We start from the raw sequence: 25,231 nt of genomic DNA on the forward strand, positions 1-25,231 counted from the left end.
GCTAGGAAGTAACATGGGAGCCAGGAACACGTCCTGCTGAGCACGCACACAGTGAGAACTTTGAGCCGTGGCTTCGAACTCAGCTCCCAGAGGGCACACTAACTTTATGTATTTCCTTCCAAACCCTAAAGGAGAAATAAGCAACTTTAGGATTTCAGGGCCTGCTCTTTACGTTTGTTTGTGCAGGGCAGTCCGAAAAAGCTAATTACCTGGTATTGCCTTTCCCAGACTTCACGGAATACCAGTAAGAAGAGGATGTTTAGAGTGACATTAATACTATTTACTCTGAACAGCCAAGTTGTTTAATTATATAGACAGATTTATCCAAAGAGTATATATTCCCACACAGGATATTACACAAATATTTTAGAAGGCTATGTCAAATAACATTTGATTGAAAAATATTTTATTTGGTTGAAAGTCAATTACTATGCCATGGGCTTCTAGATCTTAATGTTTACTTGCCCAAAATTGGAAAAATACTTCTTCTACAAATTTGGCTTTGTTTTATAATGCAAGGGAAACTTCAAAACTTTTTGGTTTCTCTTCTTCAGTTGACATTAGCTGGTTAATTTCTCACAAGCAACAAGTGTTGTGCTCCTCTTAACAACCCAAAAGGTGGCTGGAAAGAACTCTGAATTTTCCTAATGTTTAATTTATATTTTAAGAAAGAACAGATCAGTAAGCATACACTATTCTACGCACTACTCATAAAGAGCTTACTAAAACAGAATTTCCAATTTGAAACAACCTCTTTTACATCAATCTTGCATACAAAGCTATTATTACATACCCCACAATTATTTGATCAGTATATATTAGTGAACCGCCCAAAAGACTATAACGCGCTGTCGTGTGGTATAAAACAAATATTATTCAACACACAGCTTGAATTTTCAATCAACTTTAGATACAACAGTATTCTGTGAATTAAACTCTAGAGGTTTAAGTGATTCGTTTTATTATAAACACTCAATCCAAAAAGATGATTAAAATAATTGAGATAAGGCTTGATTATAAACAGCCTTTTTTCCCTAGTAACATCTGTGGTAATAATGTGCTATCATTTAAACCAACTAAGGATGACTAACCATCTGTGAATAAATATAAATTTAGTTTCTTTTCTGGTTCTGGGGGTGGCTTGCTTTCTTTTTTAACTGAATCATCCATTCTCTATCATCTGCCCCTCTTGCAACCATAGAGTGAAATGGTAAGTTGGCATCAGGAGTACAGTTCCTTACTATGTATCAGAACAAAATTAAATGGCCCACTTATCAGATTTATCTATGACTTTGGTCTCAATAAGAGTTAACTGGCCTGGGATCTCCCACAGACCAATTAATCTCTCTTTTTATTTAGCCATAATCCTGAAAAACAAAATCTATATTTTCATTTACATGTTACAATCGCAAATAGAGAGGACATTTTTTTCTGAACACAGTATAATAAATGAAGAACATATTAACATTCAAACATATAGCCGTACACTGTAATTGATTTTGTTTTAAGGTAAGTAGTATAATGAACTACAAAATTAACTTGCAGTACCTGCTGTGGTACATGGAGGGGCTCTCAGGCCAGAGGCATTCACTAAAGGAATTAGAAAATAAAGTCTGGGATTGGGGCAAGTAGAAAAAATGGACTAAGGACACAATTAGTGAGAGGTAAGCCAAAAGAAAGGAGCTTAGGTTTATTACAGGGTAGAGATAGACATAAAAGAAAAGTACTTAGGTATGACAGCAGAGTGAAGAAGCATTCGCTTCACAGAAGAGAAAGGACAGGAGGAAAGGACCGGCGAGTGGAAGGCGGGCTAGGGCGTAGGTTAGGTCTTGTTTCTGAATACGTTTATTAACAAAAGAAAAGAGAAGGAAAAGAGAAAGAAAAAAGGAATTAGGGCTCACTGGAGAAGTGGTTGATTCCAGGGTTTTGGTAAGAAAAATATCCCAGAGTCTGGAGCATTTGGAAGCACCAAAAAATAAAGAAGTACTCAAAACGAGATGCAGGCATGTCGAAGACATCAAAGGACACAGAAACCAACCCGGAGAGGCTCCTGTTAGCCAAAGCTAGCACAATCTGAACAATAAAACAGATGACAGTATTGAATGAAAATCTATAGAATAGAATACAAATTGTCATTAGGTAACTACAACAGTAGTCATTATGTAGGTAAGAGCCACTGATGGATGAAAAAGTCAGTGGGCAAAAAAGTCTGAGAAACAGGATATTAGCAAAGTCTTGCTCCCATCTGGCAATCATCATTTGTTCTCTGTATCTGTGAGTTTGTTTCTATTTTGTTTGTTTATTTTGCTTTAAATTCCACATATAAATGAGATCATATGGTGTCTGTCTGTCTCTGGCTGACATTCCACTTAGTATAATATCCTCTAGTTCCATCCATGATGTTGCAAATGGGAAGTATTTTATTTTTTATGGCCGAGTAATATTCCACTGTGTGTTTGTATGTACACACATACACACACACGCGCGCACACACACACTCCCACATCTTCTTTATCCAGTCACCCACTGATGGGCATTTAAGTTGCTTCCATTATCTTGGCTATTGTAAGAAGAGATAAGAGCTGCATCCAAGATGGAGCCTGTTTGCCCCCCTGCCAAGTGGCCATTAGCCTATTCCCCTAACATCTCTATCTAGTGAGAATGAATGCATCACTTCCCAAAAGTTGCCTATTCCACCACTAAATAATTCCGAAAATCTGTTAGAAAGTTCTTCCTTATACGGGACTGAAATGCAGGTCCTTGTACGTAGCTTCTACCCATTGGTCCTACTCTTCAGACCACGAGAAACATGCCCAAATTTGCTTCATAAACAATTCTTCCAGTATTTGAAGACAAGTCTTTTCTGCTCGAATTTTGTCTTCTTAAGGCTAATAACGAGAGTGTGATTTTCTCTAATCACTCCCTGTGTTCTTTCACAATTCTGGTGATTCTCTGAAAGTTTTCCAGATTGTCTTACAGTGTGGCATCTGAAAATCTGCTCTGAATTGTTTAGCACAGACAGCATACTGACCCACAAGCACTGATGAGCCACATGGCATTAAGCACAGATGAGCCAGGCTTCTAACCATGACAGACTCGGACAACCAACATCTCAAAGTTCTCTAAGCGGTCTGTCAGAACCTGTGTTCTAGCCACCATTCCTTGGAGCTCTTGTAAGCAGTGCTGACTGCTATGGTCTCCTAAGAGGCCTAAGTGCTCTCCTCTGCCCACCAGACAATTTCTTGGATTAATTCTATTGGCACTTCCACCTTGCCACTGTGGTCCAAGTAAAGCAATCATCTTTTAACTGGCATCTCTGCTTTCATTGTCTCCCTATAGTCTAGTCTCAGCACAGCAGCCAGAATGATCCCATTAAAATATAAACCACATCATGACACGTCTCTTCTCAAAATTTTGCACTGCACCGCCTCACCCCGAGTCATCTTTGTTCACCTCCTACAACTCTCCCCCTTGTTCACGTAGCTTTAGCCACTTTGGTCGTCTCCCTGTTATTTCTTCAACATGCCAGGCATCCTCCTGGCTTAAGAGCTTTTCGGTAGTTGTTCTTGCTGCTTGGGACTCTCTGAATCTACATGGTTAACTCTCTCACCTTCTTTTTATCTTTGCTAAGTGTTGCTTAGCTCAATCTTTGCAATTCTACAACTTTCTCCCACCACAGCCTCGCCGATACTCCCGAACCCCTTAACCTGCTGTCTTCTATTCTGCAGAGCACTTCTCACTTTCTAGTACATCAGATCTTTCTGTTGTTATGTTATGCTCACTGCTCATTGTTGGCCTCCTCCTGCTAGACTGTGAGCCCTGTGAGGGAAGGGACCTTTGATCACTGATGTGCCCAAGATTTACTGCCGATGGAACCTTGTGGCAAGCTTAAACCTAACATGTCCTGTGTCCTCATCATCGCTGGTCACTGCTCAAATGTAAGCCCCTCCAGTCGGCGTCTTCTCCAGTACTTTTGTCCCCATGCTGCTTTGTGCTCTCTCCCCTGGTCCAACATCCTGGTCTTCCCTTGCTTCCATACCCATAGTGCCTTTTTGAACCTCTATTTCATGGCTATCAAGCATCCCTACCTTCTCAGTCCCTGTGCTGAATTTTTCCTTATACTTCGACTGAGATCTGGCCCTTCTCTCAGGACTCCAGCTCCCCTGGAGCCTGTGAAAATGGAAGCTACTCATTCTTTGTTCCCTGGCTGTCACTCCTCTTATTCTCTACTCTTAAGCAAAATCCCTGCTCCTGTGAGGTTGGCACCAGCTTCCTCTCCCCCGTGTAGCTGTCACCTACTGACTTCTCAGCTGCTTTCCCATTTACTGCACCATTCGGCTCAGTCTTTCTCTCCACCTCACGGCTTAGCATCCTGAGTGACTATGAGGTCCACGTGAACGACCTTGGCTTCTGGCTCATTAACTGGCATAATCATACTGCCTTTCATTCACATCCATATCACTTCAGTCCCCCGTGGCCAAACCGAGACCATGTTATCACTGAGATCTGATCTACTTTTGACATCTTCGGTCTTAATATAATGCTTTCTAGCCACAATCTTCCACTATGCTGGTTCTCTGATGGCATTAAAACTCCCCTTCCCCAGGCTCTTCTGTGTGATCCTTTTCTTACAGCCAAGCTCCTCATAGTTCTACTTCTTTCTCGACTTAGCTTAGATGCCAAGGTCCATCACTTTCTGTGAACTGCCACTCTAATCTTTATGGATTTTTGTACTGGTTCATATGGCATAATTCAGATAAACTTGAAACAGGGCAAAAACCCCCTGAAAATATACTTAATGTCAGAACGGAAATAATATGAATTCCCTACATTTAAAGAATTGTCGGGGATAAAACTGGAGCGCCTGGTTCACTGGGATTAGTTTCTGTGCTGTTGCCACACGGTGGTGCCATTTTAGCTGATAAACAGAACCACCTGCCGTCTTTGCTCAGCTCGGCGTGAGCCTCCCGCTGTTGATGTGGAACTTCTGTAAGTGGTTACGATGACTAATGTGCTGTTGTTTTACAAACTCTGTTATTAGAACTGAAAATATTTTCATGTCCTATAACAATATCTCTCAAGCGTTCATTAAGCAGTGGTTCTAGTGATAGTGCTGAAAAACACAGCCCCCCAAACAGTAGCTTTGGAACAGAAGTTAGTTGTGATAAAACACTACAAAGAAGGCCAAACATTCACTATGACTAAGTTGTTAATTTAGGATTGAGCACTTTAAAACATTTAGAAGGTAACGTAGGAAAAAATTTAAATGGACTATTAAAGTAAAAATATGCTACACTGCTGTATTTTCATGCATCCCCAATCTGTGACCTTTACATTTTTTTCCTATGGTAAAATTAATCTTAAAGTATGAGTTTTATATCAGGAGATCACTTCAGGAACACATCTAAAAAGCAAAACCTAAATGCCTTCTTAAAATACAATATTTCCCCTAACTTCTTTCACAAAATGCTGCTCTTTCCATAGATATACCCAGACATACTGCAAATAGCGTGCTGGCTATGAGCCGTGGGCTTTGGAGCCCGAGTGTCTGGATGTGAATCTCCCAGTTTTCTAGCTGCATGGCTTTGGGTAAGTTACTTACCTTTTCTGTGTATCAGTTTCCTCATCTGGAAAATCAGGATGATAACGCGACCTACCTTAAAGGGCTGCTGTGACGGTCAAGTGAGTTAATACACGTAAGACACCTAGAGCCCCACGTAGCACTGAGCGAACACTACGGGTCAGCCACTGCTGTAGTTGTCGTCATCCCTACCTCTGCCTTCCCTTCAACTCCTGACGATACTTACAAGGGTGAATTTATTTCACTGGGTTAAAAAGTAAGATGCTCCTTTATATAAATTACTCATAGTGGTTACTCACAGGATATGCAGTGATACGAAGATATTAGTTCTTTTGCTATTTACTTTTGGGAGAATTGTGGGAACACTTCTTCGCCACAGTATCGATATACGGCAGGGTAGGCAGTATTTAAAGAGCCTTTTCCAGCACAAGTACTGGGTAAGTGGTATGATTCTGAAGAGGGCCTGTTCAGACACTAATATTTACATCAAATTATCCAACAGTACGTGCTCGTTTGCCAGTCTTACCTTCAGCCTGTCTTTGGGCAATGCAACAACTCCTTGCTTGATGATTTCCAGGACCCGTTCCACTGAGAGCTCAGCTCCAGCTTGTAGCAACCTCGAGCTAAAGAAGGTGATCACCTGGAATGTAAAGCATCATTTTTTTAAACAAGTAGATGTACGAGACATATTTTCAGTAGATGCCTTTCTCACATAGTAGGCAAACTGTCATGATTCCACTTCTTACAGTGACCTGGCTTTTAATTCACTAGCCCACCTAAGTGCAATCCTCTCTGTAAAGGGTTTGAAAGGCTGAATCAGAGCCAAACCCTGAATATTCTGGGCTGCTTATCCATTCTGTGATAATGGATAATTAAGTAGGCTCCTGAATTCTGCACTTTCTTGTGCTGCCTTACCTTGCATGTATATTTCATTTAGGGAGCAGCACCCATCAGAAGGTGGGGAGAGAAAGCTACAGCTTAAGACCTATCAATATCAAGGCTTAATAGCAACTCTTTAAAATAAAAAAGGCTTAATAACAATTTGAACCTAATGGCTAAAATGATGTTTGGGGTATTATTTATTAATTTAATTTTCCCACATCACTTTTATTCTTGGTCACCAGGAACAATCAACAGCAAACTGTAATTACTTTGTCTCATGTCACAGCACAGCCTGAACTCTGTATCAAGATGCCAACACGTAGCATTCTGGAAATAATACTGTCCTTTAATATGTGTCACAAAACACTAAAAGAATGTCATATTTTCACGAATCATTTAAAAATCACAGTTTTAATAAATCAAGATGACTGTAGATCTTTTTATTCAAGAGAAGAACTTGAATGTTTATAGTCAAACCTGTAAAAATGTAAAAACATGCTTTTAAAAAAAAGTTGAATAGTTCCATTTTTATATTATATTAAGTTACTAACAATCATTTGCAAACATTTTAATAAATTTTCATTTAAGATGACTCTCCTAAATAGAAATGGTTCAGGAGTACTATGATGTTTTTGCTAATCGTTCTAGTGTGAAGGGGCCGGTGGAGCCAGGATCCTAAGTCTTGAGAGAGGGTGGCAAAGAGTGACAATGAAGCCAGCTGACGGCTGGTTACGCGGTGGGTAAATCATTTACCTCAGGCAATCTGCTGGCACCAGCCCCTTTCCACGCTGTTTGCTTTGTCCACGATAGGTTGGTTTTCCAGCATATGCCTATGGATCTTGTTTTTTTCCCCAAGTTGGATTTTAAACTTTTTTGGGAAATTCTGGGATAAAATTCTGTTCTGAGTTTAGACACAGTGTGTACTCAAATTGATTTTTTTTTCTTGAAATTGATTTTTATAATACAGTGATTAAGTCTTTGAAGACAGACACAATACAGATAGAAAACATACTGAAATAATTAAATTAAAATTTATTTAAAAATACACAACAGCAAAGATGCAAATTAAATGTTTTTCTCTTATATAAAAATCTTTACTGGTTTTACACATTGTTTTTCTGAGAAAAAAATTTGGTTAACCATATGAAATGCCATTTCTATAGGTAAAAAAATGGTTAAATGTTGGCAATTTCATATGGTTCAGCCTAATATCTATACATAAAGCTCTCTTCTTTGACTAAAAAATATTTAAAGACTAGGAATATATCTGTTAAAAACACGTTCTAAGAAATGAAAAATGCTAATAGAAAAGTGGATAAATCTTATAGATGTTTGAGGCTTATAGAGTGTTTTTTTCTCCTTTTAACATTTACTAACCACAGACATTTTCACTATTGGATGATTTTTGGCTTATAGTAGTAGATAATGCAGTCAAGGAATAGCTCTCAATGGTGGTTGATCATCAAAAGGAGCCAGGAAACTTTGTGAAAATACTGATCCCCAGGCCTGGCCAGAGACCTTTTACATCAGTCTCTCTATGTGATTTTGACTATCAGCCAGAATACAGACCAGCAGTCTCCAAATTTATTTTCGACTATACATACCTACGAGCAAAAAAGTGAGGATGTACTTCCAATATATGTTCCATTTATTTATAAATTATGCTATATACTGCAACATTAATGATTTATGTTATGAAATGTACATAAAAATTTAAATATAAAGAAAAAATAAACTAGATTTTAATTGTAGACACAAAATACTTTTTGTACTCAAAATGTTATCCTTAAAAATAATCTGGATAATTAGCTATTATGTCTTGCTAATCGCAAAGGCTTCACATGATCATTAGAAAACATAATATCCCTTACAGTAAGATACTCTGTTTATGTAAATCCATGATGCAAACAGTGTTCTTGATAAATTTTATGGATCCATTTCTTGTGAGAGTAGACTGACTCATTACTGTTTTTACCTTTTAATGTAGCACTTTTATTCTAGGAGAGGGATGTCAGCTTTGCCATTTCATTTTCGTCATGTATTAATATATGTATTATATTTGAATACTTATATTATTGTTTTGCCATCAATGTGTGGTTCCTTTGCAGGAATCCTGCAAAGCATGCTCATTTTGTGAGGGTTTATTTAGTTAGATCTAGATAATAAAACCATGAACACATAAAATACAATAAACCTCAAGTGAATGACAGGTAAGCCCTCCAAGCTGAAGCGCTCCTATATCCTCCCTCAGGATACCTGGAGTACTGTGGCCGACAGGGAGACCCTGGCTGCTGGTCCATGCCAATATAAAGAATTAGTAACAAGGAATCTGTTTGTTTTTAGTGAATAAATAAAAGCTCTAACATTTTCTTCCCATGCCCCTATGGATTGTCAGTTAACACCTTCGGGGTATGTGTATCATCCACTTTGGAGATCACTGATTGAGATAACAAAATGCATATAATCAAAGCCAAGTGGAATGGATAGTATTCAAATATTCACAGATACAACGAGCCAACATACAAGAGAGTACTTACATGTCACATCATCAAAGAACAAAGTAATGCAAAATAATGCAACGATCACTCTGAGGCTTAAACGGACTTGCCTCTAAGCCACAGGAACTCCCATTCCTACCAGAGAAGCTCCAGAGTAGGCAAGAGACTCAGTTTCTAAGTAAATTCTTTTTTCTTGAGCTGTGTCTTATCTGTATGTTGTAAAGCTGATATTCTAATAATGTTTTTGCATTCAAACTCCCACTACTTAAAAAAAAAATGATAAACTTACCAATTCCAGAAAAGAAATATAATATATATGTCAAAAAGAAAGCGAACGAACATCTATTGCATATTTATCATGGGCCATGGGAGCTACATATACTATTTATTTAATTCTCACAACAATCCTATGAAGCTGATAAAATCTGTCCTGCAGATGAGTCAACAGGATCAGAGAGAGAGAGAGGCTTGGCCAGGGTTAGCCAAGTAAGTGGCAGGAGTCAGACTGGAACCCGGATGTTTCTTCTTACTTTATTATCTCCAGCAATTCTATGTAACAAAAGGCTTAGTTTTTATAATAGAAAACATTTGAGGTGAAAGGTGTTAAGCTGTTTAGCTGAAAATTTCCTTTGGAGTCAGGATGCGACACTAGCAAAGAATGTGAAACTAGTAAAAAAAAAAAAATCTGCATTCAAAGATAGAAACATGTATTTCCTAATACCAGGTTAGAATTTTGCACACAATAGTAAATTTAGTGATGATGATTATAACAGGCTTTTATCAACTTCCACAGTAACCATTAAAACTGTTTAGATCAACTTTTTCCCCCCACTGAATACGTCTGCATATTCAGCCAATAATAGCCAATAGTAGAAAAAAAATTAAAGTTAAAACCTTAGCTAAAATTAGAATGAATGATATGCTAGTGTAACTCAAAGGCGACCTTTCAACGGAAGGTACTTTTCCACAGTGGGTGTTTTATAACTTTCCTCCACCTACCATATTTAGCTGCAATTCATTAAATCTAAGTATAGCACATTATCTTCAATTTGGCTATTAGTTTTGAACAGTAATTGTTCAATGTCATGGTCTGATTAATCAGTTGTACTCTTTGAGTAATGTTAAAATCACATTTAACCACCTATAATGAAAGTGAATGGTCACCAGAACACAGATGTATAGAAATGGGAAGCTTTTCCAGGGGCCATGAGGATGACAAAAGAGTAAGTGTATGTTAGACAGGCAAACATTTTTGCTTGCCAAATGGCCACCCTGCCGTTATTATTAGGTATATTTCAGTATCTTCAAATAAAAAAGGTGCCCTGTCTACCACATAGAAAATAATTATAATACATGTAAAAGTAGTCTGTTAAGAATAAAATTCATACAATGTTACTATTGCCAATAATCTATACAATTGATAATATTTCTTTGTAGTTACATGTCTAGATTTTCTGATTTTATGCCTCTCATAGGTGAATAATTTGAAAGAACTGAGTTTGGTCACAAAGGTCATCTCACCCAAACCAGACAGGACTAGCAAGTGAAATCTACAATTCCAGGAGAGCCTGAAAATTAAAACCTACATGATCGCCACTAGTTTAATACACTACTAAAAACGCATCTACTTTTATGGGAATTTATGCATAACTGATCTCTTTCAAAAATTTATATTAGCTTACTATTTTCAAAAAAATTAAACTTAGTACTGGATTGAGGAAGTTTTCATAGCTTGCATAGGTTTTTTTTATTTTTAATTATGAAAAAAATGAATATTGATAAATGCTTTTTCTGCATACACTGAGGTGATTTTATGGTTTTTCTTTGTCTGCTGATGTGGTGAATTACATTGATTAGTTTTTGAATGTTGAACCAGCCTGAATTCCTAGGATATGTGCTAACTGATAATTTGATATATTGCTAAATTTGATTTGCTAATATTTGGTTGAGGATTTTTGTGCTCTGTCCATGAGTGATACTGATTTATAACTTTCTTTTCTTGTAATGTCTTTGTATAGTATTGGCATTAGGTTAATAATATCTTCATAAAATGAGTTGGAAAGTATGTCTTTTTCTTCTATTATACAGAGAAATTTGTATTAAAATAGTATTATTTCTTTCTTATAAGTTTGGCAGAATTCAAGGGTAAAGCCATGTAGGCCTGGAGTTTTCTCTATTGGAAAAATTATAAGCACTAATTCAGTATAAAGACATAGAAATACTTAGATAATCTGTTTCTTTCTTAGTAAGCTTTAAAAATTTGTCTTTCAAGAAATGTGTTCATCTAAATTGTTAAATCTATTACCATACTTATTAATAACATTCTCTTATTATCCTTTCAAAACTCCCTATCATATATCTTTGTATTGGTAATTTATGTCTCTTCTCTTTTTCTTCTGTTAAAGATTTATCCATTTTATAGGTCCCCTTCCCCCTCCTCCCCACCCTACCTCCCAAATAACCAGCTTTTGGTACCATTCATTTTCTCTATTTCTTTCTCTTTTTCATTAATTTTTGCTCTTATCTTTATTATAGCCTAATTTCCTGTTTTGTGTTTAATTTACTCTTCTCTTTCCATTTTTTTTGGGGGTGGGTGGATGGGTGGTGGTGGTACCAAAGTACTTTATTTGAAGGAATGATACAAGGAAAGAACTTAAGTAGATGTTTTGGTACAACTTACAGAAAAGGTAACTTCAACATGCACGCACTGCCTTGGTGAGCAGGGAAGTCACCTCTGTGGCTACAGGAAGGCAGCCTAAGGCTTAGCTCTCGTTATCACAGTCTCCTAGGGTGTGCCTGTTAAAGAGATACTCTGCTCTGCCAGATTCGGGAGCCCTCATCTTGCACAAATTGGTTATGCGGTAACTGAATTCTCTGACGAATTTCACCTATTCAGGTAATGAATCTCAATGAAGTCACACAAATGGGGGTCGTTTTTGTCAGTGGCCAGTTCGTGCAGTTCTAGTAGTCACTGTTCATGCTTTGTTCCGAGTGTAATGTACACTTCATTTCATTCACCCCATTCTCCCCATCATGACGGTCTGGTTTCTCGACCTCCTGAAGGAAGAGTCAGCCACCTTGTTGACTTTGCAGCTTCATCAGTTTCTCGGCATGGTCCCTTTCCTCGTAAGCTTGGTAAATAAAATATTTGGCAAAATTCTTCGAAGCCACATAATCACAGTCCCAGTAGAAAGACATGGACAGGTAAATGCGGCGGCATGGAGCTCCAGGCTGATCTGAGTGTTGACGGCCTCCATTTTCTGCTGGTAGTTCTGACTAATGGTATTTTTATAGTTTCTTAATGTGGAAGCTTATAATTGGTTTAAGACCTATTTTCTTTTCTAATAAAAGAATTTAATGCTGTAAATTTCCCTCAAAGCTTTAGCTGTGTCCCACAAATTTTGATATATTGCATTTTCATTTTTGCTCACTTTAAAATGTTTATTTCCCTTGTGACCTCCTCCCTTTGACTTGTAAGTGTACTGTTTAATCTCCAAATATTTGGGGGGTATTTTCCAGACATCTTTCTTATTGATTTCTAGTTTAATTTCATTGTGGTCGAAGAACATACTGTATATGACTTCAAGACTTTTAAATTTGTTGAGGTTTTATGGCCCCAAGTATGGAATATCTCAGTGAATGTTCTACATGTACTGATGTTGGGTGGACCGTTTTTTAAATGTCAACTAAATCAAGTTGGTTGGTAGTACTGTTTTGGTCTTCTGTACTATTACTAATTTTCTGTCTTCTTTCTGTATCAGCTACTAAGAAAGAAGTATCGACGTCTTCAATTATAATTATGAGTTTGTCTATTTCTCCTTGCAATTCCATCAGTTTTTGCTTCATGTATTTTGAACCTTTGTTAGATACATCCACATTTGGGATTGTTATGTCTTCTCGATGAATCTACCTCTTCATCATTTTATGGTGTTGCTCTTTATCTCTGGTAATAGTCCCTGTTCCGAAGTCTACTTTACTTTTAATATAGTCACTCCAGCTTTCTTCTAATAAGCGCTTGTATGGTAAAACTTCTTTCATTCTTTTACTTTTAATCTATCTATGTCTTTGAAGTGTGTTGCTTATAGATAGTACATAGTTAGATCTTACTTGTTATCCAATCTGAAAATCTTTTAATTGAGGCGTTTGATGTAATTACTGACGTGGTTGAATTTAAATCTCCCCTAGTGCCTGTGGTTTTCTATTTGCTCACTATTATTTATTCTGCTTTTCTTGCCTGCCTTTGGATTGGGTATAATTTATGGATCTATTTTATCTAGTTATATCTCTACTTCTTCTTCTGTGTGATTGGCCTAGAGTTTATAATATACATCTTTATTTATCAGTCGACCTTCAAATAACATCAGACTATTTCACATTGTCAAGAACTGTGAAGAGTCTGAAATTTTACTCTACTTGCAAGTTAACAAGTTTGTCACAGTGTCATGGATTCTGGAAGAAGATGGAGATTTCCGGGTCAGTTATGAAGGACAGTCATAGCAATAGCGGTAATCAGAACATTAACATTTTTGCACTGGTTCCCCAAGCCCCAATTTGCACAATGGTGATTTGAAGAGGGCCAGATGACCTTTGCACATGCAGTAGAATTCTGAGCTTAGGGACCCAAATCTTCTCTAATGGTCAGTAAACATACCTACCTTTCACTCCAGAGGGAGACAGAGACATGTCCCCAGCCTACCCTATGTTCTCTTTGCCCGGAACACTTTGCCCTTAGATACCTACCTGGCTCACTCTCTACCTCGTAGCTCAAATGTACATTCTCAGAAAGCCCTTCTCTAACTGTGCTCCTTAGATTTGCAATTTCCCACTCTTATTTCTACTAGCACTCATTATTCCATTTCTTTATTCTGGCTTAAGCAACTAGGTAAATGTTGATGTTATTTATTGAGATGAGGAAAACCGTAGAAGAAAAAGTTGATTTATTTTGGTTGATTTTTTTTTGAAGAAAAGAGAGAATCCTGATTTAACCTTCTTCAACATCTGTGAGACTGTCATACTGTCAACTGAATGCACTAATTTGAAGTTCAGTAAAAATGGTCAGGTCTGGAAATTCACAAAATCTAACATAAATTTTACACTGACCAGAAATAAATATAGTTCTGGCCTTTACTATACTACATAACTATTATTGTTCACTGCCTCTGTTCTCTACTTATACTCAGGCTTAAAATTCTTCCATGTCCTTGCTCATTTGCTGTGGTAATTCTGTTTTGTCCTGCTGCCTAATTCAGCCAGATCACGTCATCTTGGGAGTTAGACGGGAGGGATATGTATCAGTGGATAATAGAAATTTGGCCACTTGAAAAACACACGTCTAACTCTTTCTGCAGAAGTTAAAAGTGCTCCAAGGTTAGTCACGGCTGTCTCAGATAGTCAACATTGCTGAATGTCTTAATGAAAAATATCAACTCTCAACTCCCTGTCAGCTAAAAATAAAAGTAGATTCATAGTCTCCTCTACCAATACTTTTCAAGGTTAACTTCATGAAAGAAGAAATAGTAAAGGCTTGCTTAAGCCAACATTTCAGGGGCATTTAGGGGAGGAAAGGGGAAGGTAAAGTGCTGAAAGAGGCAAAAAGTAGAGATGTTATTTATATCTTTATCATGGCATTTAAAAAAAAATATGTAAAATGTTTACAATGTTTTGAATGAATCTCCAGTGTGCCCAGCACTATTTCGCATGGCAGTATTCAATACAAAGTTGCTGGAAAGCCTGCTCATGTAAAATCTTACTCAGGTTTATTCAAGGGAATGTTGAAAACGTGGAGTTATTGACGAGAAGACCTGGATTCAAGGCCTGATTGAGTGACTCACTAGCTAAGTGACCTTGAGCCAGCGAGTTTTTCCTCTCGAGCCCTGCTTTGCTTTGCTCGAATCCCACTTGAAAGGATGGTTTAAGGGTCATATAAGATCATGTATGTGTAAATAACCCACACTGATAAAGCCCTATGCAGATAGGTAATCATTATCTAAGACAATGACCCTTAGGCTTGGATTTGTGTTAAAATCACCGGGGAAACCTCCTCTTGGCATTTTGGTTTTCTTATCTCAGATGATGGTTAAATATATTTTAGGATATCCGTAATACAGATATTAAAATGTGAGATGTTCAAAGAGTTGATATTACAAAAAAATGCTAACGATCTAAATGTTAAGTAAAAATGGAAGGATACAGAACTGTACAAAATAAAGTATGACCTCGATTCTATTAAATATATATGTGCACGTGAATACGTAAGTCTGTGCATATAAGACACACACACACACGGAATGCGCCAACTGTTATAGCAGAATAGGCGGCAAACACAGTTCACGTGGAAGAGACTTTATTGTAGTTTTTATCAAAGGCTGTTAGACTTCCTCTACTTTGATATTTAAAAAAGAACCATAATAAACATCTCCATTTACACTTACCAGGTCAATATTTTGCATTATATCCTGAAACGAAGGATGAGTTTGAAACTGTTCAAAGAGATCCCGTTTGTACAGCAGCGCATACACCAAGTTTGGATTGTGGTGAAGAGAATTTGTCAGGCAGGAATTGATGATCTCTAACATCATTCGAATCACTTCTTCGATGACATTTAGGTCTTGAGCCTGATAAAGAAAATCCCCACACAGAGTCAGTGTTTTTCTCCTTAACACAGAATTCACTAGAATGAGAGCAACTGCTTCAAAATTGTAACAGCACTGGAAAGATCATGCAGAAGAACTCTTCAAGACTATTTTTGTCAAGAATCTTTAGAATTAGGTTATCAGTTACTAAAAAATCTGAGGGAAAAAAATTTGAACTTAGTATGGTGACAATTAGGAATTGCATGTCATAAATTATAAACTCGCCAACCCAAAAGGAAATTTGGAGCTTACTCAGCCCCTCATTTAATGGATCCTTATCTGTATACCCATCACTGTGGTACCCTAAATCATTAGACTTTCATAATGTACAGTGGTGGTAGGTCTTACCAATTCCAAGAAAAGTACCTAATTTGGAATGTGGCCTCATTTTTCTGCACTGTCATTTCAATCTTTATATTTACAGATAAGGAGCCTATTGTTTGTTTCTGTTTTCTCAAAGTCAATAGTCTTTGCGAATCCGAACACAGTTATGTGACAGAAAAACTCAAAGTAAGTAATCAACAAATCTCTTGAAGAAAGAGCAAAAATACATGTAAATACAATGGGCTTTCCTTCTCTTCTTGAATTTTGTAAATTATGTTTGCCAGTTGAAGCGAAAGTTATAACACTGTCTGATGGGGTTCTCAATGTGATCCTCTGTGATAACGCTCAGTTTAGAATCTATTTTGCTTACTGAGTTTTCAATTTTAATGACTATATTTTTCATTTTAAGTTTTCTAATTAACTAGTATTGCCAGTCATATTCTTATTTCATTTCTCCCTGTTTTTATTTCACAATTATTTATTCTTCTTTAAATATTATTCCTTCATTTATCTTTGAGTATTTTCAAAATTATTCTATTATTTTCAATTCTGTTCAGATAAATTGACCTTAATTATGATCATGACTACATTGGCTGTCTTTCTTAGTATTGTTACATTTCAGCATGTATTTTGGAATTTTGGTTACGCAGCCTCATTTAATGTGGATCAGTCCCCCAAAATCTATGGGTCATGCAGTGGCTTCCTAGAGTCTGAAACTTCCTGGAGTCTGAAACTAGGTTATCACAACTGGTGTATCACAACTGCCTTGCAATGAAACTGCAGAGAGGAAGGGGAGGGTCTGTCACCAACAGTTATCAGTTTGGCTCAAAATCCCATTGTAAGGTTGGTTCTGTGTCCTTCCACTTCCTTAGACATAAAACTTAAAAGCCACTGTTAACACCTCTGTTCAGCCTCTTTTCAATAAAAGATCCATTCCAGCTCCCAGCTTCTGGCAGGGAACCTGGCACTAGCGTGGTGCCTCTTACCTGGGCACATTTAGTCATGTACCCTGTCGGAGCTGAGCTTGCAGCCATTCCTGTCTCCTTCCAGACCGGAAGCTCTGCAAGTTCACCGCTCCAGACCCTGCTCTGAGAAATGTCTTATCTCATTTTGGGGTATGGCTATGTGTTTTAAATGTTTTCTTGTTATAGTTCATCCATTATTTTTGTTTTTAGAGCAAAGAGAAGAGATTAGCCTTTAAACTGAGAACTGACAACATAATCTTGACCAGAGTTCTCTCAATTAGGTTTTCATCTCACTATGGCACTTAAATTAGTAGAGAAAAAAGAGACTTCAAGTTTCAGAATTCTCTCTCAGAGTCACTTAAGAGCAAATCAGTGAGACTGTATGACTACAAGTCAAAATATTAGCTTTCTGCAGAATTTCATGTCCATAAATATTTCATATCCCCACTTAAGTTGTGTTAGGAGGATCCTAATATATTAAAATTAAATTTAAAAAATGAATTACCTTTGATAGCTTTTAATTTCTGCTTTCAAACACATTAATAGTTTTTCTCAACATTTTAATGAGTAATTTGCTGAAATGGACAGGGTAAATATCCAACTCTCAAATAGGCTCCTGCTCATTTAAACCCAAACTAAACTATTGATCATTTGTTTTATTCCCAAGTCAGGTAAAGTATAAACTGAAAACACTATATCAATAAGCATATTCCACATTAATTTTCACTTTGCATCAATCAATCTGACTGCAGGCTCTTTAAAAGTTATACTAACTCTCTTATATTTAAAGGAGTTACCGGGTATTTTATTTCTCTTGTTTCTGTGACAAGTTCAGTTCTAATTCTAAAGCTATCTTTTACTGATTATTTTGAGCTGCAGATTTATAAATTAAATTACGATCGCTTCTCGGCCTTTTGGCTAAGATTAAGTGTAGTATCTGTTCTTATTAGTTTGATATAAATTAAATGACCACATAAAGTTTCTTGTATTATTCACATCAACTGAAAATATAATGTGAGAAGTTATAACAAAGACATTTTATACAAAATCATATTTCGTTGGACTGCCACACTTGAAAGCATCTTATATATTTTAACGTTGTAGAACCATTAGGAAAACAAAAATGAAAGGCGAGCCTCTTCAGTAAACGGTGCTGGGAGAACTGGAAGGCCGCCTGCAAAAGAATGAAGCTCGACTGCTGTCTATCACCGCACATCAAAATTAACTCAAGATTGATTAAGGACCTGAGTATAAGACATGAAACAATAAAATGCACGGAAGAAAACATATGCACTAAACTCAAGGACCTAGGACTTAAAGAAGATTTTATGAATTTGAAATCAAAGGCAAGGGAATTAAAAGCAAAAATAAATGAATGAGACCACATCAAACTAAAAAGCTTTTACTCAGCAAAAGAAACCATCAACAAGGCAGAGACAACCATCCAAATGAGAAAAGATATTTGCAAGCAACACCTCTGATAAGAGTCTAATATCCAAAATATACAAAGAATTCATACAACTCAATAAAAACAAACAAAAAACCCCAAATGATCCAATCAAAAAATGGGCAGAGGACCTGAACTGACACTTCTCCTTAGAGGACATACAAATGACCGACAAATATTTGAAATGGAAAACACTATGGAGTTTCCTCAAAAAAACGAAGCATTAATCTACCATATGATCCAGCAATCCCTCTACTGGGTATTTACCCCGAAGACTCAAAAATCCATATCTAAAAAGATATTTACACACTGATGTTCATACCAGCATATTCACAGTGGCCAGGACATGGAAGCAACTGAAGTGTCCTACGATAGATGATTGGCTAAAGAAGCTGTGGTACATATATACAATGGAACATTACTCAGCCATAAGAAGAGATGAAATACTACCATTTGCGACGACATGGATGGACCTCGAGATAATCATGCTCGGCGAAATAAGCCAGACGGAAAAAGGTGAAAGTCATACGATATCACGTATAGGTGGGATATAAACCTTAAAGCAACAAATGAGTAGGACAAACAAAGAGGGACTCATGGACACGAACTATAGACTAGTGGTTACCAGAGGAGAGAGGGGAGAGGAGAAGGGGGAGGTAGATCGGGTAAAGGGGGTCTCAAATATGCGGTGACAGAAAGAAATCTAACTATGGGAGGTGAACACACAGTGTATATATATATATGTCTTACTGTTAAAGTGCACAGATGAAACTCATTGGATTTTGTTAGCCAATGTCATCATAACAACAAACAAACAAGTTAATTGCTGATAAGGAAAAAAAGTGAGAAATTAAACATAATTTAGAAATTAAAAATAAGTTTAAATTACACATAGTGGGTTATAATTTAACATGCAACACTGTAAATAATTTAGGTTATTAAAATTTCAATATAAAGACCTCTTCCCAGCCCCGGCCCAACTACCCCGTTTATGAGAGGATGTCAATTTCCTCCCTGGTTATATCCAAGGGCGAAATTCAAAATATTTAACAACTAGTAGGTCAAAAGATTTAACAACTGTCAGTCCTACTGGACGTGGGTTGCACACAGTGAGCAGCCCTACCATCTTGCACCGGCTGGGTGTCAGTCATCATTATTCCCACCAGCACTTTCAAAGAGATTATTTCTTGAGGTTTCCTTGAATTCAAGTATCCATACTAACTGGTTTTTTTAATGTCCCTGAAACTGTACCAATAATTTCTACATACATTATTTTACTTAATTCAGCAATCCTTTAGCTTAATACAGAACAATTTGGTTATTATCTTTCAAGTTAGAAAGCTTAGAATTTAGTCAAAGAATTATAAAATCATAAAGCATACTCAGAAGTTATGCAAGATACTTCCAACACTTGATTTAATGGTACAATCCCTCCTAGGACATTCGTTGCGAGTGATCAAACTTAACCTTGAACTCAGAAATTGAAAGACTTCTGGTTCACTGTTTTGTGTAGTTACAGAAAGTTGCTGCAGCTCAGAAGTCCATCACCTCAGCACTCCTACTCATTGGTCTGTTCTATGCCATTGTCACAGCTATTACCTTGTCTTCAATCCATCAGAAACTTCAACTGTCCCTCAACACAACCTGATTTAAAGCCTTATCCTATTCACGTTCTGTTTGGCCTGTTCTGATCACAGATGTAATTCTGTATATTTAGTTACCGCTGTTAAGATACATAATAAGTATTTAAGTATATAAATGTATACTTAAATCCCAGCAACTAATTCATTTCCATTTTCAAGTGGCAGCAGCTCTCTGCTAACCACACTTTAATCATCCTTTAAAGAACAGCTAGCATTCCTACTGCTTGTTTCCTAGAAACCATGCTCTTATGGATCCTTTCATTTATGTTGGGAGATCAATGGCAGATTCAAGGCACCAAACAGGTCATGAAATAATCATGGACCAGAGGGGTAAACCATGTACAAGGAGATTCTGATTTACTAGAAATAAAGTAGCAAACTTCTGGCTAATTCTAATTTCCAAGGCAAACTATCTCGATAATTATAATTTACGAGTTAACTAAAACTTCAAGTTGCTACCATGACCAGATAGATTCTGGTGCAGGTAACTATTACGTATGGAAATAAACAAATAAAATCCTTTGTTTCATTTTTTAAAAGGCATTATTGGGTGATAATCACTTCTTGTAAAGAAGAATGAAAAATTAGAATGAATTTGATTATAGAGTTTCTTTAAAATTATGGAGTCATTCAAATCTTAGTATTTAAACAGATCTAAATGGTTACCTAACCTAATCACTATTTGGGTGTCAGAATTTCAAATGGCATTTAAAGAAGGTTGCTATTTTTTTTCATGAAGATTAAATGAGGTAGTATTTATAAAGCCCTTAAACAGTGTGTGTAACACATGTTAGGTCCCATTTGAGTTGTTGTTTTTTTTTAATACAAAGACATTAAAGCATTTTAAAGGAGAACAATTATTTTAATTTTAGACATTTAATTTTAGACAAAAAAAACCACCAAAAAGATAAATGACTTTCCAAAGTTGATAAATTAATGCAATTACTATAACTACGAAGAACTTAGAAGTCACATTTCTTAGTCTTAAATATAAACCCCAAATTCTACTTTATTAATTTACAAAACTGGTCCTTTAGAGCAGGAGTCCCCAGCTCCTGGGGAAGTAGCCCGGTAGTGGTCCATGGTCTGTAAGGAACCAGGCAGCACAGCAGGTGAGTGGCGGGCAAGCTGTATCTGCAGCTGCTCCCAACACCAGCATCACCGCCTCAGCTCCACCTCAGATCATCAGGCGTTAGATTCTCATAGGAGCACTGGTCCCTGGTGCCAAAAAGGTTGGGGACCGCTGTTTCAGAGGACAGAGTATAGAAAAATTGACCTACATTTATGGGATAACATAAGGTTTTATCAAAAGACATGCTTTTAAAAACTAACCATGTTCCCCCTGTCCTGTGTCAAAATTCGCTTTGTCAGAAATGAAACCTGACGGCTCATTGGTAGAGAAGCAGACGACGTGGAGAACACTGTGCCGTCTTCATTCACAGCATTTCGTGTTTAGCGCTTGCAGCTTCCATTCCAGGAACGGACCCCAGATCAAACAGACTTTAGTTAAAAATAATGATTAAAAAAAGCATACTTATTTTATTGCAGAAAATTCAAATGTAAAAACAAGGACACTGAGAAAATGGTCCTGTTTTCAGATGTTTCTGATGGTTTCTGTACATGTTGGTCATGAACCCTGAACAAGTTCTGTGCTGAGCAGTGATCCCACGTCAAAGGGACAAGGCGGCGGTGGCGGGCGTCTCTTACCCTGTCAACGGCATTCAGGGCTGCCTCATTATATAAACTTCCTTTTCCCTTTTGAGAGGGAATTTATACAGTTAAATAGTTTCAAATCATTTATTTTTAGTTTCCTTAAGAGAAGCATATGTATCTTGTTTGTATTAGTTTTGGGGGGATTCCAAGAGAGTTGTCTAAATTTCCTGCATTTTCAGCAGAAAATAAAACCTTCAACAAAATTAATGGGACTCTGCCAAAGTGGGAAGAAGGGGGAGGAAATGCACAGGCAAGCCTCTTTTTAAAGTTAATGTGCAAATGGCCTTCAAAGCCAATCCTCTGGTGATAGACCCTTGTTATCTTCGTGCTGTTAATTCACTGGCACACACACTGAAAAGCTTTGTGACTATGTTATTTCTAGCCAGAACTGGATTTGCCCCAGAATATCCAGCTTCTGATAGCAAGAACTAGCTTTATATTACATGCAAAATCACAGCTGAAGAATAAATCCTGTGACCAGATGAGACAATGTGTAACCTTAATAATGTGGCGGTAGGTGGGAAACGGGGAGCAGAAGGCAGAGTTATTCCCGCTGTTCTTGTGCGGGGATGTAAAACGATGTAGTCTTTTTCTTCGTTCCTTGGACAGGGTCTGAATGTGGCCCACAAGCCTGAAGTAGAACCCTGGGAAGTCTGTTATTTAAAACATGCTTCCTGGTGGCAGGAAGGCAAGGTAATGGTGGCTGCTAGGGGTCACTGGCTAACTTTACATGTTTTTCCATACCTGGAAAATAGCCAGACAACTCACAAAAAAGGAATGTTCTCATTGAAACCCAACTGAGTTGCAGCCCCTTGGCAATCATATTACCTTAGCGGGTTAGGCACACTGAGCAGAAAGTGGGGTGCAGAGGAGTGCATCTCTCGTTGCCCCAGGCCCTCCTACTGGCAGAACAGAATAAGCAAACGCCTGAGCTTGGAGTTTCTCATTTTGTTTTAAATTTTTAATGTTTGCCTTAAGAATTAGTGTTCATTTCCATTCTTCTTCAAAATACATTAGTGTTTTATTATAAAAAGAAATACGCTTACACCTCCTATAAAAAAGTAATATCTGAGTAATATAATTCTCTAGGAAGACGTATATATTTTTTTTGTGGTGGCTTTGACAGGCCACTGATCGCTTCCCCTCACCCCGACCGGAGACACAAGAACCCCAGTTCTCGTTCCAGCTCTGCCAATCGCTAGCTACGTGACCTTTGGTAAGTCACTTATTCTGAGATGCTGTTTTTTCTATGTAAAAATAGGTGCTTATGAGATTTTAAAAATGTCTTTCTACTCTTGTCTCATCTTTCATAAAGAATGCATAAAATACTAAATTTAGAAAACAAATTTTATTAGAGTAACTGAAAATGTGGTTAATGGAGAAAAATCTTTAGGGTGACTTCAAACTTCAGTAAAATTCAGAATTTCCTTTAGATTACCGCAGCACCTTAAATAGACTCACTGTTAGTTTAGAAGGGGAAAACCTTTGAGAGTAAAAATGTATAAGGTTAAGTTTGAAAATAACCATTCTCTAAACCAAAGAACCTACTAGGTCTCTTAGAACTTATTATTTCCACTGTTTCTTAATTATCTTTGATAGTGTTAATGCACACAAGGGAAATTATCTCTAAACCTCCATGTCATGGATTTCATGTGAACTTAAGAGATCTATGATGCTTGGTGCCCTTTTTCCATTCTTTCTTGGGAAGAAGAGTCGGTGGTACTAAGAGAGGCTGTGAAGAATCAGATACAGGGGAGCTATAGCCCTGAAGTTAAAAAAAAAAAAAAAAAAAAAAAAAAAAAGGAAAAAGAGAGTAGCTGCAAGCCAGAAAAGAGAAGCCCTAGATTGGGTTCTAGCCCCAGTTTTGCCATAGACTGGACAAGTCACTTTTTGGGTCTCAGTTCCTGCAAATGTAAAATAAAAGGGCTCTCTGGGGGCAATGCAGGGAAGCAGTGTCGGGGACCCAGACTGGCTTCTGCTTAGGGTGTAGAAAGCTGCAAAGAATGCCTCTCCTGCACTAACAATGAGGAAAAGCCAGATAAGTTAATGAGTCTTACATGAGACTTCCTAAGTCCACCAGAGACTGATGATGATGATTTTGCAAGGCAATCAAGTGAAATGAAGTCTCCAGAGGGACGGGCCCCTCTAAGAATAGGGGGAACACAAGTGCTCCCTCTCTCCTGGCAGCGCACAGAGGAAAAGGGGGTCTCCACAGACCAAGGGAAGAAGCAGCTGGCTAAAATGTCAATGAGTTCTCACAGGCTAAGTGTGGTCTGATGTGTCAGTCTGGAAAGATGGAGCTCCAGATACAATGAGGTCCACACTAACTCAAAAGCTCTTTTCCACCAGTCTCCACCAGGTAACAGCATCATGACATGCAGTCCTGTCCTAACCACTGAGAACAGGTACCGAAGATATAAAATAAGATGCAGTTCTCGCTCTGTAGTTCACCTTGGAGTTATAAAATCCTGTCTAAATTTGTAAGGCAAAAATAATTTTCTCAAGATATGTAAGAAACTTAACATTTAAAAAAGAGAAGAAAAACTTGTTATTTTTATTAGGAACTAATATTGCAAATATAATTGAGGGATGCTGAACCTGTCTAGGTACTAAAAACTATTTTCATGGATTTGAATCAATAGCAATTACCCTGTATATTAAAGATTCCCCAACTTTATGGAAAATTGGCCAGAGTACAGAAGAAGAATTCTGTGGCACAGGCTCTGTGGTCAACTGCACTGGCCTTTGAATCCTGTTCTACTATTTACTGCTTCTGTGACCTTGGGCAAGATTCTAAACCTTGATTTCTTTATCAGCAAAACTGTTCAAGTAGAGTGGAAACGAAATAATGAATGAGTAAAACAGCTACTCCAATGCCTAATATGCAGCAGCAGCTCAAGAAATTGTTGCTCTCACTAGTAAAAGCAATAGTAACACTGAATGAAAGTTTCCTACTAGATGTAGATGTACTTGGGAAGTATGTTACCTCTTCTGGGCACTAAGTCAAACAACTATAATGTTTTCTGACTTGAACTTTTATGTCTATTTAAAGAGAAGTGCTTCCATGATGCTGAAATTTGAATTTTAGATCATTTGTGTGAATTACAATGAAATGTGCTGAGCTAACTGTGAATTTGAGGATTTTTAAAAACCTAAATGCTATTGTTACATTACAACAGCAATCCCCTTAGGAAACGGTTTAAAAATATTACAAGTCTCATGCTGAAATACAGGTGACCCCTGACTGAAGGACAGCTTGATTTGGAACCCACTGCACTGGGAACCTTATTCTACATAACGACCAACAGTTGTATTTATGGTTACCTAATGACTGGGACCAATGCCTACACTTTGTCCCAACAACTGCCAATGCCCATGACTCAGTTAAGGTCAATGGCATTGAGGGTGACTCAGTTTGCTGCTACAATTTGAACAAGGAATCACCTGTTGTCATGGAAACTGTCTATCACCCAACAATTACAATTCCAAAACTCTGGGAGGCAATCCTGTATTAAATTTGCAGTTTATTTATTATGGCCAAAATTA

The 25,231-nt window shown here is 37.3% G+C and overlaps 1 protein-coding gene and 2 pseudogenes across 5 annotated transcripts in view; 1 reads left to right on the top strand and 2 right to left on the bottom strand.

Annotated features, from left to right (window-relative positions):
• DYM (dymeclin) overlaps nucleotides 1-25,231 on the bottom strand; it is a 257,018-nt gene that overhangs the window by 37,522 nt on the left and 194,265 nt on the right. For all 5 annotated transcript variants that reach the window (XM_036230028.1, XM_036230032.1, XM_036230030.1 and 2 more), the window contains 2 exons: nucleotides 15,393-15,575; nucleotides 6,108-6,221 (listed from right to left, as the gene is read on the bottom strand). In XM_036230028.1, the coding sequence (XP_036085921.1) occupies nucleotides 6,108-6,221; nucleotides 15,393-15,575 (297 nt within the window). The remainder of the gene's footprint in view (nucleotides 1-6,107; nucleotides 6,222-15,392; nucleotides 15,576-25,231) is intronic.
• On the bottom strand, nucleotides 7,547-14,224 carry LOC107512650 (annotated as a pseudogene).
• Nucleotides 17,781-17,885, top strand: LOC118610134 (annotated as a pseudogene).

This window comes from Rousettus aegyptiacus, unplaced genomic scaffold (assembly GCF_014176215.1).
Source record: "Rousettus aegyptiacus isolate mRouAeg1 unplaced genomic scaffold, mRouAeg1.p scaffold_m13_p_12, whole genome shotgun sequence".
In the NCBI taxonomy this organism is placed as follows: domain Eukaryota; kingdom Metazoa; phylum Chordata; class Mammalia; order Chiroptera; family Pteropodidae; genus Rousettus; species Rousettus aegyptiacus.